Source organism: Microtus oregoni, unplaced genomic scaffold (assembly GCF_018167655.1).
Source record: "Microtus oregoni isolate MIOR12 unplaced genomic scaffold, Mior012 000006F_ref0000085, whole genome shotgun sequence".
Lineage (NCBI taxonomy): Eukaryota > Metazoa > Chordata > Mammalia > Rodentia > Cricetidae > Microtus > Microtus oregoni.
This window is the reverse complement of record NW_024543065.1, coordinates 6162698-6182996: the sequence shown is the minus strand read 5'-3', so window position 1 is coordinate 6182996 and position 20299 is coordinate 6162698. Positions and strand designations below refer to the sequence as shown.

Sequence of the window (20299 nt, the reverse complement as noted above, 5' to 3'; positions counted from 1 at the left end):
CACATTATTTTTTCTTACTCTTTCTTCTTAGTCCCCTTTACTCCCTCCCTACTTCCCTTTTCTCCTAACTTTTTCTCTCCTTGCTTCCTCTCGTGTGTGTGTGTGTGTGTGTGTGTGTGTGTGTGTGTGTGTGTGTGTAAAGTAGTCACAGATCACTGTGGCTACTGTGTGGAGAATGAAGAGGAGAAGACAAGAATAGTGACCAAGAGAATTTCTCAGTAATACCACTGGTCTTGTGTCAGCTGCAGAGAATGGAGCAGGTTTTAAGTTGTTATAGGAAGGACAGTAGGAGATAGAGTTTAGATCATGGATCGAGGAAAGAGAGGAAAGATTACTTCTGAAGTTTAACTGGAGTTTTCAAAAACTACCATGTACTGGGAAGGCTGGCAAAAAGACAGGCTGGAGATAAATCACGCTCAGTTTGAGCAGCCAACCTCAATATTGTAGTGGGCAGGTCAGGAGGAAGAAAGTGCTTCAAGAAAGGTCAAAACAATGCATGGGATGGGGGGGGGTGCTCAGAATCCTAACAAATTCATGTTTGACTTTTCTCTTGAAGCCCTCCAAATATTGCTTTGAAAGAGAAATGTTCTTATTTCCATGTTCTCCAGATTTAAAGATGAACACATATTATGCATGTTTAAATATACTGAAGTTTATAAAAGGGCTAGAAATGACATTCTGTCGTGGCCATACCATCTCCATACATAACTATCCTCAGACATGAGGAAAACTGCCATTTAAAAAGCAACATGACGTTAAACCTTCCTCTATCCATCTTTGGGATTATCGGAAAGCATGTATGTGGAGTGAGGCTCTCTTTAGCATCAGGCTGTAGCTGGAAGCTAATTCTTAGGGAAATCTAATCCTGGCTGGCATTTAGCAGGCTTTCTCTCAAACACATTCCTATCACATGTATGTGCATGTCTGGGAGTGCTTAGATATCCTTCCTTGGGTCCTATCCACCTCTAAAAATCTCCAGCGAGACTCAATTGGCTTGCCACAACATCCCTCCAGTCTTTACCTCCCCAGCTTTTCACCTTCATTCTGGAGATCCAAACTCTAGCCCTTATGCTTGAGGCAAGCAATTCATCACCTAGTCCATCTGTTTCTGCAGGTCTTCAGAAGCATCTCTAAGAGATGGCCACACAGTACTGAACACTTGCAGTATGAAGTTCATGACCTTACAATCACACGAGGCCACCCATTACATGTCAGTGCCTCTGGTCAACAGAAACACACTGACACTAAGTTAGAGCATTCTTCTACCCCTGAAGGGGTGCCAACTGGGTCTTAACTTTTCTGGAGCATGATGAGTGAAGTTTCACCCACATTTCTGGAGGAAGTCTGTCCATTGGATGACAAGACTGTGTCCTTGAATCATGCTTTCTCCTGAAAACACTGCCAGCTATTTGTCAGGACATCCAAATTTCCAGAAGTTTCAGCTACCTATAGAATGCTCTCATTTACCCATATGCCCTTCGGAAACGTTATTCATAGAAAGGGCCCTTTGGTGTGGTCAGCCTGGGACACAGTACAATGTCAATATTGCATCCTCTGATTGCTGAGATCACTAACAAATATGACCTCTTTGTGTTTACCAGCCACATTATAGTGAACTAAAACATAACCCAGTGAATTAACAAAGTCTTTATCACACAAACCCAATTTAGTACAATTTTATAAAGTTGTACACTTTACAGTTAGCATTATTCATCTAAATTGCTGATCTTCATTTGTATTTTTGACAAATGTTTAGCCTTTGGTTTCCTTGGATTCTTCTAGTGTGCCACTGTCTCTTAAACCCTCATCTGAAATTTAAGATGGCCATTTTGATATCCCGTTTGGGTATGCATATTAAATATTTGTGATTATAATGAACTCGATATTTTATTCCATCTTCTAGGATACAATGAGAAACCCTGCAAAATGCTTTACTGTACCATTCAGAGACATCATTTGCTTAAGACCTCAAACTACAAGAACAAGAAATCGAATGTAAAAGAAAAGGCAGTTGCTGCCTGCAAATTATGTTTACAGAAATAAGTTGGCCTCTAGTTGTAACATGAAGGCTGAGTTTTTTTGGGTTTATGTCCTGCACAGTTCCCCACAGCTGGCAAGCCCCAATGAAAATCACACAGAGATCTCTATAAGTTATAAAACTGATTGGCCCATTAGCTCAGGCTACTTATTAGCTATTATTCTATTATTATTAACCCATTATTCTTATCTATGTTAGTCACATGACTCGGTACCTTTATCAGCGGGGCAGCTCACATCTTGCTTCTTTGGTGATCTGGGAAGAACTGCTGGAAGAGCTTCCTTCTTCCCAGAATACTCATGTTCTCATCACTCCGCCTCTACTTCCTGTCTGGTTGACCCACCTATACTTCTTACCTGGCCATTCAGCATTTATTTAAAACATGATTGACAGAATACAGACAATTATCCCATACCATCTAGACATTAATAATTCCAACAATCACTACCCAACTGCTTGAAGTTTGCCTTAATACTTCGTTGGGTATTTACTACCCAAGCCTCCTATCTGTTTATTTAGTAAACGCCTTTTTCCCAAGCTGAAAACCTGGGATGCTTGTCTTTGTGCAATCTTCTAACTGTTCCCACAATTCACTACTGAATCACAATAATCATATCTCTCATTTATACAGTTCTGCATGTAACGTACTCTGCTCAGAACTTTGATGCCTATGTTGTTTAATCCTCACAAAATCCAGGAGCTAAAAAACATGATCTACCTTCTGCACAAAAGGAAGCTGCCACTTAGAGAGGGGTAACAGTTTGCCAAAGCCACACAAGAAATCAGCAGCAAGCGTTGCTGAGACTCGGAGTCAGTCTAGAAGATTCCCTGCTCTTAGCTGTACTCAGCCATCTTTCCTGAGGTCCTGCCAAGAGCATGGACGTGTTCCTGATACAGGGAGGTTTGGCAGCAAGGACACAATCCTCAACCTACAATGTTCCATCCATGCCCTAATAAGATGCTAATTATCTACCACTCCTGTACAGCTTCTCCTCCTCCCTCGCAACTATAGCTTGAGGGCATTTTCACAGCTTATTAGCAATCTTGCAGAATGGAGGAGGGAGGGGAATGGTATCTATTTATGTAATGAGAAACACTAGAGAATATTTTCAAATACAAAGGAAAGCATTACTGTTGAGCCTAATCAAAAGTTTCCAGTCAGAATCCTTCTCTTGGTGAAATTACAGCCCTGGGACCTCCAATTAATAATGAAAGAAATGAGGTAGCTTGTGGCAACGCATACCATACACTTTACATTTTATGGGGGTAGATTTTCCTGTTGCTTAGAAATACAGCAACTGGTACAGGCCAGCAAAAAGTGTGTAGTTATAAAGAGGGCTGGTGGGAAGGGAAGAAAGTTTCCTTGCTAAGCATATTTTCAAACATACTTCTACTCATAGGGCAAAAGTCACTGCTCTTTTTACAAGCATTTGATCTTGAAGAAATGCTTAGAACTACATACAGACTCATTAAATGTGTCTCAGAAGTGTTCCCATGCTAAGAACAACCACCTTGTGTTTCACTTTTAAAAAATAATGTTAAAGAGCCAAGCTGGTATTAGCCCATCAAAAGGTCACTGTGAAATGGCTTTACATGAACTCTTCTGCCTGGAATCTTCCAAATGACAGCAAGTTGATTTTCATGACTTCTGTCATGGAGCATGACCACAGAAAACCAACAGTTAGCAGACTTGCCTTCATACAGGATTTACCTCAGGCATCTGTATCCATATGCCAGCTTAATCAGTTAGGAGTGGGGTGAGGAGGTTACCTAGGCATTGGAATTGTGGTGGGAGTGCCTTTGCAAGTGTGTGCACATGTGCATAGAGGCCAGGGGAAACCTTCAAGTGTCATTCCTCAGGATTGTGTCCACCTCACTTTCTGAGACAATATTTCACCCTAGGACCTAGTGCTCACAGACTAGGTGAGGCTGACTGGTCAGCAAGCTTTGGAGACCTTCCTGTTTCCACTTTTCTAGAGCAGGGATTGCAAGCTTGACACCATGCCTGGGTTTTTCACATGAGTTCCAAGGGACAAACTCAAGTCCTTGTACCAACTGACTATGTCCCCAGTCACTGGTGGATATAGTTTCTGGTTTTCAATTATTCACCAGCTTTATCAAAACTCTATAATCTGGCATAAAATGAATCCCTGTCTGTTCTGGGCCACTGTAATACCCAGTGTCTATATGATGGTGTTGGTCATCAGTTCCCTTGTTGTGATAGTTTGAATGTAATTTGCCCCCATAATCTTATAGGGAATGGCACTATTAGGAAGTATGGCTTTGTTGAAGTAAGTATGGTTTTGTTGGAGGAAGTGTGTCACTGTGGGAGTGAACTTTAGGTTTTCTATGTTCAGGATACTGCCCAGTGTCCCAATTGACTTCAGGCTGCCTGTAAGATGTAAGACTCTCAGCTCTTGCTCCAGCACCACATCAGTCTGTATGCCACCATGCCTCCCATCATGAGGATAATGGACTGAATCTCTGAGACTGTAAGCGAGCCACCTCAGTTAAATGTTTTCCTATATAAGAGTATCCATGGTCATTGTGTCTCTTGACAACAAAAGAAACCCTAGGACATTTTTGCTGTGGGACAATGGTCTTGTACCTTGTAAAGATTTGTTATTTGTATTTTAATAAAATGCTGATTGGCCAGTAGCCAAGCAAAAAGTACAGGTAGAGGAAAATTCTGGGACAAGAAAAGGCTGAATTTGCAGTTGTCACCCAGACATAGAGAAAGCAAAATGAGAATGCCTCACTGATAAAACGTACCAAGCCACGTGGCTAATACAGACAATAATTATGGGTTAATGTAAGTTATAAGAGTTAATAAGAAGCCTGAGCTAATAGGCCCACCAGTTAATAATTAATGTAGATCTCTGTGTGCTTCTTTGGGGCTGAACAGCTTTGGGAACCAGGCAGGACAAAAACCTCTGTCATCAATTATTATAAGTGGGCTTCAGTGCATGACATTTGCAGGCAGACATTTAGTTATTTCTGTTATTACCATGTAATTATATCACTTCTCTCTTCCCTTTCCTCCCTCTATATCCTCCATATACACTTCCTTGTTCAGAGAAAGACTTTTTTGAAAGCAGAAATTCAAAACTCTTCTAAGAAACTGAGAGTTCTAATTTTTCATTAAAATATCATATAAAAAGATGAAAATCTTTGTCAAACACATGCTATTTTATTGATGTAACTTCTCAAGGGTATTTAACTCTCTAATTTCATGCAATCAGCTAGAACAAATATTAAAGGCTAATAAAGAAGCTCTTACAGAAACACCATCTCTAGAACTTGGAAGACCCTGGATAAACTTACTTACTACCTCTGTGATGTCAAAGCAGAAATGGAGAGACAGTCAGCCATGCGGTCAAGTATTTTTTTGGATTGCAAATAGTTTCTACAGCATGTTTATCTTTGTTTTATTTTTAATTTTTTAGAACATTTTGAATTTATTTATTTGTTTGTTTGTTTTATATCGCAACTGCAGTTTCCCCTCCCTCCTCTCCTTTCAGCCTCCTGTAGTGGCATTTCATTTGTACTTTAATAAATAAAGCTTGCCTGAAGATCAAAAAAGTAAAACAGCCCTACTGGTCAGCCTTACAGACCAAGCAATTGTAACACACACCTTTAACCCCAAGAGCCACACTAGTTGCCGTAGAAACTGGGCAGTGCATGCCTTTAATCCCAGTGGTGCATGCCTTTAATCCCAGTGGTGCATGCCTTTAATCCCAGTGGTGCATGCCTTTAATCCCAGTGGTGCATGCCTTTAATCCCAGTGGTGCATGCCTTTAATCCCAGAGGATTATAAAACAGGAGGAAACAGCTCTCAGTCTCATTCTGAGATTCTTGGAGGTAGAATCGCCATTTTGGACTGAGGTAAAGGTAAGAGCTAATGGCTGGCTCTTTTGCTTTTCTGACCTTCAGATTGAACCCCAGTTTCTTGCTCTGAGTTTTTATTAATCATGTTTCAGCCTCCACCCCACTTTCCCTCTGAACAAAGGGCAAATTCATTATGTTTTATCCAGGTAGATAGTTTACTACATTCAAGGTCTTCTGAGTTCTTTATTCACAGCAAGATTGCCTTCTTCCCGCTGTATGATGTTCACATTGGGAATACTACAGTCAACTGCCAAAGACAATCCTCAATACTCATGGCACTTATTTTCCTCCTGTTAGGGTTTGTTAGCATCATGGAGTGAGTTAAACACACAGCCACACCTTCTCACATCCCTCCATTTGAATTCGCTGCCCAACCTTTCTCGCTTTCTGATAATTTTTCATAAGTATTTGTTTATGAAAACCTCTATTCTAAAACATAAGTTCATAAGATTCCTGATGCCATTTGGTTCTAGGATGTGACCCTCCGCAGCATCTAGAACTGTCAATCAATGTTGTCTGAATGGAAGATTAAGCGATTTAACATCCTCCGCCTATAGGTGAGCCCTTCCATGAAGCAGCTGTATGGAAACCATCGATGATTTTCAGGGTGTGTAACCTGGAATCCAGGGTTTATACGTAAGACATTCGCCTCAAATGGGCCCTTTGAAAGTTACACAGACAGCTATCTAAAAGACTTATCACTCACAATGCGAGGCATATAAAATCCTGTCATAGAAATGCATGTCTGTGACATTTAAAATGGAATAAAACTAGTAAGAGACATACTTCACAGCGCATGTACTTTCATTTAAAAAGAAAAAAGAAGGTAGAATGTGTTTTTATGGAGACTTCTTATGGAAGAATAAATGGCAGCGAACCAGGATTCAGAGGAAATGACTATAGGCTCTGTATGACCTCCAAAAAGTCACTTAACAATTTCCTCAGGGCCTGCTTTCCTCTCCTACAAAGTGGGGAGAGAAGGATGCGGGCCAGGAAGCTTGAAAAGAAGCCATCAAACAATGGACTCTTAAAAGGCAATAGTTAAAGACACAAGCCAGCAACATTTAACCTGCAAAAGCCGTAAAAAGGCCATCACTTTTGGACTGGGTGAACATGCAAACAAATAATACTTTCATAATATATTATTTATTTATATTACACTCAAATTGATGATCCCAGAAGCACAGTCAATAAAATTATGTTTCTGCTACATTTTTATCGGGGAAGAGGAGAGGTGTACGCATATATGACATCTGTAGGCCAGAGGGCAACTTTTGAGAGTTAGTTGTCTCTTTCCACCATGTAGGTTTCAGGCCCTGAATTCAGGTCATCAGACTTGGCAGGAAGCATGTTTAGTGGGCAGACACCCTGCAATTGCTTTTGCAACAATCTTTGCTCATATGCTTGCTGTGTGCAGTCCTTCAAACATTTTTTTTTAACTGTAGAATTTGACAGGTTTAAAAAAGATTTAAAATTGAAGCTAGGTGTGTGTTGCAAATCTTTAAACCAAGCACTTGAGAGGCAGAGGCAAGCAGATCTCTGAATCCAAGGTCAGCCTGGTCTCCATGGTGAATTCTAGGATGGCTAGGACTGCATAGAGAGACTCTGTTTCAGAAAACAAAACAATTAGAAAATTATGGATTTGAAAGAGATTATGCTTTATGTGTTACTTTCTCTAGTCATGTTACATGCTCTGTGATTTATTTCTCCCAGGCATGGAACAAGGCAGTTAAACACACACACACACACACACACACACACACACACACACACACAATATAAATTTGGAAGAAGTTTCCTAAAGAAATTATTTTTTCCTACTTCAAAGTTCTTTCTATTTGAAAGTTATTTACTGGTGATTAATTTTATGTTACAGGGAAGCATTGTGAGACATCTCTGTGTACAGTTTCTATTATTGGTATTTATTATTATTTTTTTTATTATTGGATCAAACATCACCAGAAACTCTGTAGTGGGTAATGAATTTATTTGTGTGTGTGTGTGTGTGTGTGTGTGTGTGTGTGTGAGAGAGAGAGCAACTTTAAGAGCACCCTTATACAAACTATGAATCAATCAGCCACGATTCATTTTCTTTGAAGTGAACTCTGGCCTCTCCATCCAAGATTCCCCAAATCTGCCTTTGGTAGCCCAAAATTTTGAACTCTGTCAATCCAGGTGCGTTGTTTCTTTAGCAGTGAGATCGACTCGTTTCCCCAGGCTAATCATGAAATTTTCTTCTGTTGTTGCTAGAATTCTGTACACAGCTTCCCGTTGAGGTCCATCATGTTGTATTTGAACAGTGGGATGTGTGTCCTCGTTCATAATGCCCAGAGCAATAAGCAGCGTGGAAAGGTCCCTTCCTCATCTGGTAATCGGGAAGCAGCCTACCAAGATTATATAAATATCTCTTAATGAAGCTGCAGCTGAGCTGTGTCAGGCTTGCGCACTTCCAGTTTGCTTTGCCAATGTTGCTTTGTTGCAGTTGGCTGGCGTGAGCTTAAAAAGAAGCACATCGCTAACCACAAAGAATGCTTACTGTTTTCTGTGATTTCAGATCATTCGCAGGCACTTCCTGGGGAGGGGCCCGGCAGCAATTACCCAGATGCTCAAGACACTGCTCTGCACAGAAGGTCCTCAGTGTTTGAATGGGCCAACAAGCAAGGCTACCACAAGTGATGACATATGTGTCGGGCTCCATTCACTGGTGATGTCCACCCCTTTAGGAAGGGTGAGTCCATTTTTGTGCAAATCAAGAGCACATCCGACAATGATGCTCTCTTGTCTCGCTCACACAAACTGGGCATTCATCAGCTAGATTGCTGGCTTCCAAGGGGCACTCACAGTTGCTAAATGGTTTGGAGGGGGGTGGAGCTGTTGTGTCAAAGGGGCAAAGCACAAGAGAAGGATAGGAATCCATCGGAGAAAATGAGAGTTGGGCTGGTTCAAGGAGACAAAACACTGTGGCACTGAGACACCAGCAGGAAAGGACAGAGTGTTTCCCACCCAGCCTGGGTCCTGCTGTGAAAGACAGAACAGAAAATGACCTGCCCAGCACCCCACAGGGGCCATTTCCAGGAGTGTAAACTTCCCAGCTCATCCTTCCTATGCTTCAGCTTGAAGATTTCCCAGAGGCAGGCTTCCCTCCACAGCAATTCTTCCTTCCTTTCATCCCCATTTTGATTGTAGCTGATCAAATACAAATGACAATACCTCAGAGGGTCAGAAAATGGCAGAGTGAATTCCCATAACTAACAGGTGTCTTGGTTTAGGTGTTGTTCATTCTTTTGTTTGTTTGTTTGTTTGGAAACAGCATCGAATGCATCCCAGACTGGTTTCAGCCTTGAGATCCTCCTGCCTCAGCCCCTCTGGTGATGGAATTACAGATGTGTGCCTCCATGCTGAGTCTCAGGTATAGTTTTAAGAGTTATTAAGCCTGTTGCTTTGCTGACTCATAGGAATCCAAATTTTGGTTTTTGTTCATTTAATTTTAATCTCTGTAGGCTAGCCAGAAAATGCCACCCTCTCATCTACAGGCCGTCCCTTTGGCTCTAAGCTGTATAAATGATGGGTAACCATAGAAACAAACAAACAAGCAAACAACAACAACTGGGAGTAGGTACACAGAGAGGAAACTGAGTGGTTAAACAGGGAAGTGGGGAAATTACCACAGTTTACCAATTCCTGGCGATTGGAGGTGGGGAGTGAAGTGAACACAATGAACAGAAGGAATTGTCAATGAATGAACCTTGTCTCCTGATGTAAATAATGTCAAAATGGAACGGGTATGTACACTTAAGTGTCTAAAGTGGCAGTGGCAATAGGAGGCATGGTGGATGGGGATAGGCTTGGTAGAACCCATTTTACCAAAATGGACACCCGAATATATTCCCTTATCAAGAAAAGGTGGGGTCCATGCTCTTTTCTGACTCTGTGAGCCTATGGCAACAGCACAGAGTCATAGAAGGCTGTACATACCCAGTTTCTATGTGGGTGCCTGGAGATGTCGAAGCTGAGACGGGCCCCTATGCCGTGAGGAAACTAAAGAGCCTCGTGGAGAGGCCACTGTCACACCACAGAACTGACGGAGTGAGGCCCCAGCCAGCAGTCAGCCTCAACCCCAGACAGGCATAAGGTGAGTAAGCCTGCAGATCCTCCTAACCACATGTCTGAGAGTCGACACAGCGGAGAAGAGCAGCTGTTCCCACCAAGCCCTGCTCAAATTACTTATCTTTGAGCCAAATAATGGTGATCCTGCTAAACTACTGTGTTTGGGGGTGTTTTTTATTTTTAACATAAAGATAAATAGACCAAATAATGGCCAAGACTCCAGATACTGAAATCACTTCCTGGCACAAAATAAACACTCTGATGGAAATTGGACTTGCCTTTCTTCCTCCTATGGATTTTCATAATTTCTGTTGATAATTTGTCTAACTTAGCTGTTTTCCTTCGTGGTCTAAGATTACATCATCTGTAAGATAGACCCCAGCTGAGTACATGTATGTGCACTTTGTACACAGTGCTGTGTGTAGGCTTGAGTGGGAAGCAGTATTGATGAGTCAGAAGTACACACACACACACACTCACACATACACACACATACACAAACGCACTGAATTTCTACCTTCTCTCTAAAAACAAAACAAACAGACAGACAGACAGACAATCTGGCAGTACTGGATTTGTACTCCCCTGGAAAGATAACTCTCAAAGCCTCTGGCCTTCTAGCATCCTCCAGTTGTTGCTGCCTCCCACCTATTCTCCTCAAGCATGCGCTACGTTTAGATTACTCCAGGCATTCGGGTTTGTGGGATCTACTAGACCAAAAATCCCCTGCCTCGTTGGTTAGGAATTACTTAGTCATACCAGAGTCAACACCCATCTGCAAAGACACATTTATAGATATTTTTTAAAAAATCAAAATCAAAACATTAAGAAATCAGAAGTTTAAGTTTAAAATTGAAAAGGCTAAAATAAAAGGGGAAACCATAAATGAAACGACCGTGATGTCAACTTAGGTTAAATCACACAGCCGGATGCCATTGTTAACTATTTGTGCCTGCCGTCATACACTAATGCCCTAGGAACCAGAGCTTTTTGTGTCATTGTTCCATGCAAAGTCTGAAAGCAAAAATTACATAAAACCCAATGTCTACTAATAAAATCAAACACACTTGAGTGAGGAAGCACTCTGGTTTGGGTATAGTCACTTAAGATGCCCTTATTATACCACTGTATGAGAAATCTCAAGTCAACATCTAGGGAGAACAGTCCATTTCAAGTACTTTAAAATGAAATCTCCCACCCTGCACTACCAACTATAATAAAAAAATTTCTTTTTGTTAATGTTATTCAATATTATTCCTGTTTACCATAATAAAGAGGTTTGGAATAGGCTTTCTTGCCAGTTAACTAATTAAATAACATATGCCCTAAAAATCAGTAGGCACTCTAAGGAAACAGATTGGTAAAGTCTATCAGCCAAATGAGAAACTGAGTAGTCCTTAGATATGAAAACACAGAGCAGCACTTCTGGACCAACAGCAAGCAGAAAAATGCTGTTTCTTGTTCATTACATATGCACTGCCCATTTTTAATTTATCTCACAGTAGTATATTCCTGTTGACTAAAAAAAAAAATTCAAAGTTTCGAAATCAATCTGAAGAATGCTTAATTCTTACACAATCTTAGGATAACCACCCACAAGATGGAAATATTCTGTGGTTTAGCAAGATGTTTGTGATGGGCCCGTGCTGGAGTTGGATCAGGATTCTTGCCTCTGACTTTCATTTGCTATCTAATTGTGTGGGCTTTCTAGAAACTCTGCTCTTTTGCCAAACATCATATTGGGTCAACTTTCAAAGTGTGCCCTGTTGCTACTACAAAGCAAGATGCCTTACGCCCATGTCTATATCAGGGGCATGATACTCTACAAAAACAGCTTTTAAAAAATCTTTGCTGCAATAGGTATGGAAATACGAAATGAAAATGAGGCAGTATCTACCTCAGATCACGGGGGACTAAGCCAGTTGACTAGTAAGGTCCGTGCCTGGGATGAAATTCTTAGCCGTCAAATTTCATATCTGAAATGATGCAGCACCAGAAAATCCACACGTGGGGAAGTCCGCACTGTGAACCTCATCAAGCCTTATTCTGGCAGGATTGCGTGGGACTTACATGGAGAGGAAGAGATGGATTTGGGATAAGTAAAGATACGGTGGAGAAGTTTGGAAATCTGAATTGTTGTCACTTTATTTCTAGCCAAAATCAGGGTCAGAATTGAAGCTAAAATGTAAGGGCACTCCCACCAGAATAATGTGAAAACCCAGCTTAGACATAGGAAGAAATCTCTCAGCCGTACACGTTGAAATCCACGTAGGGCATTTTCATGTGGCCCAGGGTGAGACAATCTCAGAGCTGCGAGGTTTCATGATGCTTAGGGAAGTATTACTGGACGGAAGTTGGCCCTTAACAAAGTGTATCTGTTCACTATGACCCAAAAGTTGGTCAGTAGAGAAGGGGTATTAGCATCCAGGAAACTGAACTACAGAGTCATTCATGACATTTCACACACATTTTTCCATACATAAAGATGTTCATACCAGGTAGCATAAACCCCCGTCCCCCAGAGCAAAGGGGCAGCGAGCGAATCAGATGAACTTTGTTGCCTATTAAAATGGAAAAACTGTCCCTGAAATAGGGTGTTCCACTGAGAGACTCATGGTTTCCCCAACAACTGTCAATAACAAAACTTCCTTAAGCAGCTCCTCAGGACCCGTCATTTACTCCTGGGGCGCCCAAAATCAACCACTAGAGACTTTCTGCGATTTCCAACCCTAAACAGCAAGATGTACAAGTCCACCCCGCCCTTCCTCAAAACCTGTCCAGTTAGGTCTCCAAAGCTGTGGTCTTCTTTTCCTGAGACGCAGAGGGGAACGTGTGGCCGGTGCGCGCGGTTGTCTGTTAAGTAGGGAACTAAGATGCGAGAAGGTCCTCCGAGGAGGGAAGTGGCCCAGGCAGGGACACCAGGGCGAGCGCAAGTGACCCCAGGACAAAAGGTGGCAGCGAAGGCTAAAGGGACTCGCTATGCTGAGCCCGTCCCAGCCTCGCACTTGAGCGGACTCCACTACCCATCCATTCCTGCACCACGCTTCCAGGGTGAGCCAAGAGAGATCGCAGCGCTAACTTACCTGCAGGTAGGGCCGTCCGTGCGCCACGCCGCCCACCACGATGTCTGCTGCGGCCATGGTCCCCGTGGGCGAGAAGCCGAAGCCCACGTAACCGGTCGTGTGCACCTCCAGGCGGAAGGCCAGCCGTCCACCCTGGCGGCCCCAGCGAAGCCAGTACTTGCCCTCTGGGTCGAGGACCGTGCCGTGCGGGTACCAGCGACCCGAGCTCCCCGCAGCCGTCGCGGGGAGCAGCGCCCACAGCACCAGCAGCCGCCAGCCGCACATCCTCTTGTCCCGCCGCACCTGGGCTGCAGCCACTTGGGGGCGAAGACCCGCACCGTACTCAGATCCCAGCTTTGGGAACGCCCCGGGGGCTGGCCGAGCCGGCACGTTGTCCCCGCCCCGCTGGCGCCGGGTCTTTCTAACCTTTTGCTGGGCATCCACCTGCTGCCACTACCCTACATCACTGAAGTCTGGGCTGAGAAGATGGAAGTGGAAGGAGCTTCCTGGAAGAAGCGGCGAGAAGGGGACCCGTCCGGGTAAAAGGAAAGGAGGAAGGAACGTCTTGAAGTGCAGACTGAGAGGGACACTTGAGAAAAGTGATTGGATCAAATGAAAGCATCCTGCTCAGGACCAGAGGAGAGAAAAGATTCTGAGAGAGTCTGGGGTGCAGTGGAGAGAAAGTGAAAGCACACACACACACACACACACACACACACACACACACACACACACCATTATCGCACAGTCTGCATCCCTGGCTGTGGACTTTGCCCAGTCAGAGAACTTAGTGAAACCTGCTCTACCGAGAAGGCACAGTTCACCCCCACTTCCATCTCCCTTTCTTTGATCTTTCCTCCTGGGAAGAGGGGAAGGGTCATGTGCTGGTTTAGGAGCTTCCCCTGGGAATCTGATTTGGTTTGGTTTGGTTGGGAATGGCTGGATGGCTTCTGCAGACACATCTGAGGAATAGTCAAGGTCAACTTCCTTTGGAGACCTTTTACCCTGGTGGTTTAAGTTCTGGCCACGGGCCTGTTCATCAAAAGTGTTGTTCAGTTTATTTGCCTTTGAACACAACACCCCTATTCCAGATGCTTAGCACTCATATTGGAGATAAATTAGATTCCTTGTTTGTTTATGTACACATTCCCATATTTCAAAAAGCAAATTTAAGCTTTGCTTAAAAATGCAAATGGAAAAACAAATAAGGGTATAAGAGGTCAAAATAAGGGCAAGAATATAGATAAAGCGTGATTGCTCTGGGTTTGGAGACGCACAAACCAACTAGGCTTCTTCCTCTCTCCATGAGTGTTAAACAGCAGCCTGGGGTTTGCGTGCATGAAACATCATGACCAAAAGCAAGCTGGGGAGGAAAGGGTTTATTTGGCTTACACTTCCACGATATAGTCTATCATTCAAGGAAGTCAGGATAGGAACTCCAATAGGACAGGAACCTGGAAGCAGGAGCTGATGCAGAGGCCATGGAGGGGTGCTGTTTATGGGCTTGATTCTCATGGCTTGCTCAGCCTGCTTTCTTATAGAACCCAGGACCACAAGCCCAGGGATGGACTCATTCACAATAGGCTGGGCCTTCCCATCAATTACTAATTAAGCCCTGCTTAATTAGCCCTGCTTACAATCCTATCTCATGGAGGCGTTTTTTCTTAATTGCGGTTCCCTCCTCTCGGATGATTTTAGCTTGGGTCAAGTTGACATAAAAGTGTGTGTGTGTGTGTGTGTGTGTGTGTGTGTGTGTGTGTAAAACCTGTACATCTCTAAACTCTGTTAGAAATCAGGCACATGTCTTTTTGAGAGCAAAATGATATTTATATGAAGCTAATTATCTTGTTTGGAGCTGAAGTTGTACAAATTTTCAAGACGTTGAAACTAGTTCCAATTTAGAGATGAAATAAAATCTTGCAGCATGGGAAATAACCATACACATATTTTACTTCTTTATACCTGTGCTGACTAGAGTACTTTAAAACTTTAGCAGCCACTTCTCAAATATGCCCTAAATCTGCCACTTTCCATATGAAGATAAATGCTTATTGTTCTAGTTTTTCCTTTATCATTTTTAGAAACGGCCACAATGATGTCAATTAAATTTTTATATTAACATATTAATGACCATAATGATGTCAATTGTTTTAGATATAAACATATAAATATATACACATTTATATGTTTTGTTTGTGGGGGGTTGTTCAAGACAGGTTTTCTCTCTGTGTTTCTCTTGCTGTCCTGGAACTCACTCTGTAGACCACCAGGCTGGCCTCAAACTCACAGAGATCCACCTGCCTCTGCCTCCCTGAGTGCTGGGATTGAAGGTGTTTGCCACCATCATCCAACTATATGGTCTTTTTTTTAAAAGTAAATTTGAGATGGAACTGCCTCCTGAGGTATTTAGGCAGTTGTCTGGAGAAATGATTTATTCCCAGGAAAGAAGGGTCTAGGGCTACTGACAATAGGACAGCAGAGAAAAGAAGGATGTGATGATCTTGGGTCAAGTAAGAGCTAGCAGAGCCTTGAAAGAGATGAAGAATGGGCAATGTAACTCACACCCACTGGGTGGGTGCTTGTGCTTCCACAGAGCCCTCTGGGGAGATCCTAAGGACAACAGCATAAAGATCACAGCCTTAGAACTGAGTTTCTACCAGAGCTTTGGGCGATGTTCCTGAACTCTACCAGAAGAAAGAGGGATGTGAATAGCCTTAGAACTGAGTTTCTACCAGAGCTTTGGGCGATGTTCCTGAACTCTACCAGAAGAAAGAGGGATGTGAATAGAAAGGACAAGAGAGTGGACTCTGAAGGCAAGAGGAGTAGACTGTGGTGCCCCCAGAGGCAGTGCCCCCAGAGGCAGACTCACTGTGCCTCTAATGGCAGAGATGTTAGAATAATGAAAGCTAAGCATCCTGTTTGTGACCCTTCAATTACCCTGGTGTCTTGGTTAGGGTTTCTATTGTTGTGAAGAGACACTATGAACACAGCAACCTTTATTTATTTTTTTAATTATTATTATTATTATTATTACTACACTACTACTACTATCATTGGGTTTTTGAGACAGGGTTTCTCTGTAGCTCTGGAGCCTGTCCTGGAACTATCTCTTGTAGACCAGGCTGGCCTCAAATTCACAGAAATCCACCTACCTCTGCCTCCCGCGAGTGCTGGGATTAAAGGCTTGTGCCACCACTGCTTAGCAACCACAGCAACTTTTATAAAGAAAAATACTTAGTTGCGTGACTTATGGTTTCAGAGGTTTAGTTTCATTATCATCATGGCGGGGAACATGGCAGTATACAGGCAGATATGGTGCTAGAGAAGGAGCTGAGAGTTCTATATTTTTGATCTGCTAGAAATAGGAAGTGGTCTGAGGCACTGGGTGTGGCTTGAGCATATATGAAACCTCAAAGCCCACCTCCAAAGTGACACAATTCCTACAGCAAGGCTACAGCTATTTCTACAAAGCCACATCACCTAATAGTGTCACTCCCAAGAACATACGGGGCCAATTACATTCAAACTGCCACACCTGGGAAGCAACACACCACTCATACCTGTCTCTTGGGGATCCCTATGTAAATTCTAAATTCACATCTGCTAGGACATTTTCTGTCTGCTCATGCAATGATGCCATGCCTTCTAGGATTTGACTGACACTTGCTGATCTAGCTTCACCTCATCACTAGACTCATTTACTCGCTGATCTTTAGATACATGCAAACTCTCTCTGCCACTCCCAGTGGACAACCATGTTGGCTAATGTTCCAATGCCTTTTCAGATTGCTCGCTCCACCAGGTTTGTCCTTTCTCCCGTCTGTCCTTGGAAGTATTTCCTGACCCTTTTTGCATACTTCTCAGGGAGCATTAGTGCCTCTGTGACAGTGCAGTTTTCAGGGAGGATCTGCCAAGATTTTCTCTAGCACCCAGTACACATGAGAGCATGTATACTCTGTATACTTGCCTTCCTCTAGTCACTTCTATGGGCTGATGGCCCCTTAATTCTCGCATTACCTAACACACAGGCAGGCAGGAAAGAGATGCCTAATGAGCATCTGTAGGAAGACCAAATCTAAGCATCTCTAGGTTACCTCCAAAGAGCCCCGTTAACTATGTGGGCTTGCAAGGGCAAGTACGAGCCCCAGCTGTGATTGGATGTTACACTCTGCATGGGTATTAAGGCAAAAATATGAGACCACACATGAATACACAACAGAAAAAATTACAAGCTGGTTTAATGAAGATCGTTTAGGGTAAAGTTACTTTTTTTCTTCCAAGAGAAAATAGGCTTTAATGATAACATTAAATATTAACATTATCAAATAAATGATAAAACTAAAACTACATAAACTATTGTAAAATTTACAAAAGAATTTTACAGACAGTCTACAGCTAATACGATAGCTATTCAAAGTTATAAATATTAAAAATCAACTTGAACAATAGTAGGTTTGTATGTATGTGTCATTCAATACAACAGCTTATACTAATCAGGTTGGAAAGCAGTGATTGGGTGGGCTTCAAAATATTTCATAGAAAAATCAGTTTGGCAATGTAATTTTTTATATAAACTGGAGAGGGAGGGGGAGAGGAGTGGGAGGAGGGGAGAAGGGTGGGAGGAGGGGGAGAAGGGTGGGAGGAGGGGGAGGGAAATGGGAGGCTGGGAGGAGGTGGAAACTTGTTTTTTTTTCTTCCTTTTCTCAATAATAAAAAAAATGAAAAAAAAAGAGGTTATTGCCTTCTGTCTTTCATGACAGGTGCTACATCTAGCCATCTTGAGTTTGGCTGAACACACAGAAAACTACCAGCATAATGCCTACTCCAGAGACATACTCTACTTTGGCCTGAAATAGCCTAGTAATTTAAGACAAAACAGAAAACTGTGTCATGTTCCCTTTGTAAATGCCTGAGTTCTCTAGATCAAAAGCCTCTTTCAACTCATTGGAAATCAGTTACTGTATTAATGCCTTCCTTAAATTTATAAGAAAATGAGAAAGAGGCCTGGGGTGTGGATCAGTGGCTTCTTGGTGTGGATGATGAGACTTGATTCCCAACAAAAGAAAAAAAAAAGTTGAGGGTAGAAGAAGGAAGGTTTAATCCATTAAAGCATCTCCTATAGCAGGGAAGAGAATTAAATCAAAGGCAAAACAGGATTGAAGCTCATCTTTAAGCTATTGGTTGTAAAAGTGAAATGTATTTTTTTTTTTTAGAAATAAAACAGGAAACACTGGAAAGTGTAAGTAAGAAAGTAAACTTGGAAAAAAATCACCTGAAAATCTGTCATCCAAACATAACCCTGTATGCATTTCTGGGCCTTGCCTCCAGGACCCAGTTACATTGAAACATTCCAGGAGCAGCCTGTTGGGCAAGAACGGGCCAAGAAACAAGTGAATTAATTATGTGAAGACTCCACTTGAGATAAACAGTGACTGGATACCTTGAATGGGCTTATTTTCTTTCTATATGTCCTTGAAACATGGGAATTGGTGGAGAGGAGGGGGACAGAGAAAATAAAGAGGAAGAAAAAAAGGAAGGAAGGAAGGAAGGAAAAGAAAGAGAGTAAGAGAAATAAAGAGAGAAGAAGAAGAGGAGGAGGAGGAGGAGGAGGAAGGAAGGAAGCTATAAATTATGTGAGATCCTACGTTCAGCTAGATTGCTTCTTCTCACACTTTCCATTCAGAAACTCAAGATTTAATATTTATGTTGACTCCCTTTTGTGACGATGCACAGCTTGACATCAGTCAGTGTAACTGTACCCAAGCTGAGCTTCCTCACTCCCCACCAAACCCCTGTTGCTAATGTTTATTTATATTGCTACATTAGTCAAGTACACAGGGCTGGTTGAGGGTCAGGAGTAGGGAAAACCAGCAGACAGGCAGGTGGGGGCAAGCCAATGCAAAGTCTCTTGGTATGCACCAGGAGGGTCTGAAATAGTTCACTTCTTGGGAGGATCATAATTTTTCTGTCTCCTTGTGTCTAAGGTAGAACAATACTACTAAATATTTATAAATTTCCTGTCTTCTAGGGAGCGCGAAGAAAAATATTTATGTAAGTGTTCAGAAGTTCTCCAGCTCTAGCAGAGGAAATCGGAAGCATTTTCTTGTTTTACTCTAGGTAACTAAGCTGCATTTGTGGGCAGATGACTAGTTCAGATTCATGTTGTGAGTCAGTGGTCGAAACGACTGAAATAGAAATGTAACGGCTCCCTGACTACATACTTTCTTTAGCTCGCAACTCATCTCCAATAAAAACAATAATAAAATTGAAAATCACCAGGTTTATGGCTGTGGAGCGTTCAGGAGGGCTGATATTTTCCTCAGGAGCAAGGAGCTGCATGGGTTGATGGTACATACACCCATCTGAGGCAGGGATGCTCTGACTGGCAGCAGAGATGTGCTGGGAAAAGCATGAGGACCACGTGCTTTTGCTTGTCCTACCTGGGTCTCGAGGTGACTTTGAAATGGGTGCCACTTGGCCATGGAAATCTCTCCTCGGCTCTGCCTGCTGCAAGGCATAGAAAGCAAACCATTGCAGACAAAACACACTTTAGTGTTATCTATGAACCATGCTCTAAAAGTCAACTGCTTTAACTTTAATATGTTGAGGATTGATGGGGCGGGGGAACAAAAATTCTTTTACTAACCCTATCTTTTAGAATTTCCCTTTACAAGGAAGCATGGTGACCTCAACAATATGTTAGCAAAACACTCAAGCCCTCGGCTGGGTTAACATAAAGTCATGTCTAAGCTGCTGTCTGGGGGCCCAGCCAGGGCAAGCCTTGGAATTGTGCTTTTATCAGGATGGTCCTGAACATTGGAAAGTTGCCATATCCTTGGCTTGTTAGCTCTAACTCCTGAGGGGACCGGACAACTTGAGTTGTCAGTGACTACAGGAGAAGAGGCGAGGGCCGGTGAAAGGACTGAGTTACCTACAGGACTGTCAGCTTTGCAAAGAACCATAGAGACTTTTTTCCATACTCTTATCTTGCAAATAAAGGAAATGAATCCTGTGGAAAAGTCAGTCGTTCCAGACTGCAGCTGCAAAAGTAAATAGGCAGGAAAATGGGTTGTCAGACACAATCAGCAATGCCTGACTCCTCCACACCCTCCCTTTAAAGGATACTCTTGAGTCTCTCCAGGACACCATTGGCTGCCATTTAACAACTTGGAGAAGACTGTAGTAGAGAGTAGAGAGGAAGAAG

General features: G+C 42.6%; 1 protein-coding gene across 1 annotated transcript in view; it reads right to left on the bottom strand.

Moving 5' to 3' along the window:
- Moxd1 (monooxygenase DBH like 1) overlaps positions 1-13565 on the bottom strand; it is an 84085-nt gene extending 70520 nt beyond the window's left edge. The window contains exon 1 of the mRNA XM_041654005.1: positions 13117-13565. Within this exon, the coding sequence (XP_041509939.1) occupies positions 13117-13380 (264 nt within the window). The 5' untranslated portion in view covers positions 13381-13565. The remainder of the gene's footprint in view (positions 1-13116) is intronic.
- Between the last annotated feature and the right edge of the window lie 6734 nt (positions 13566-20299).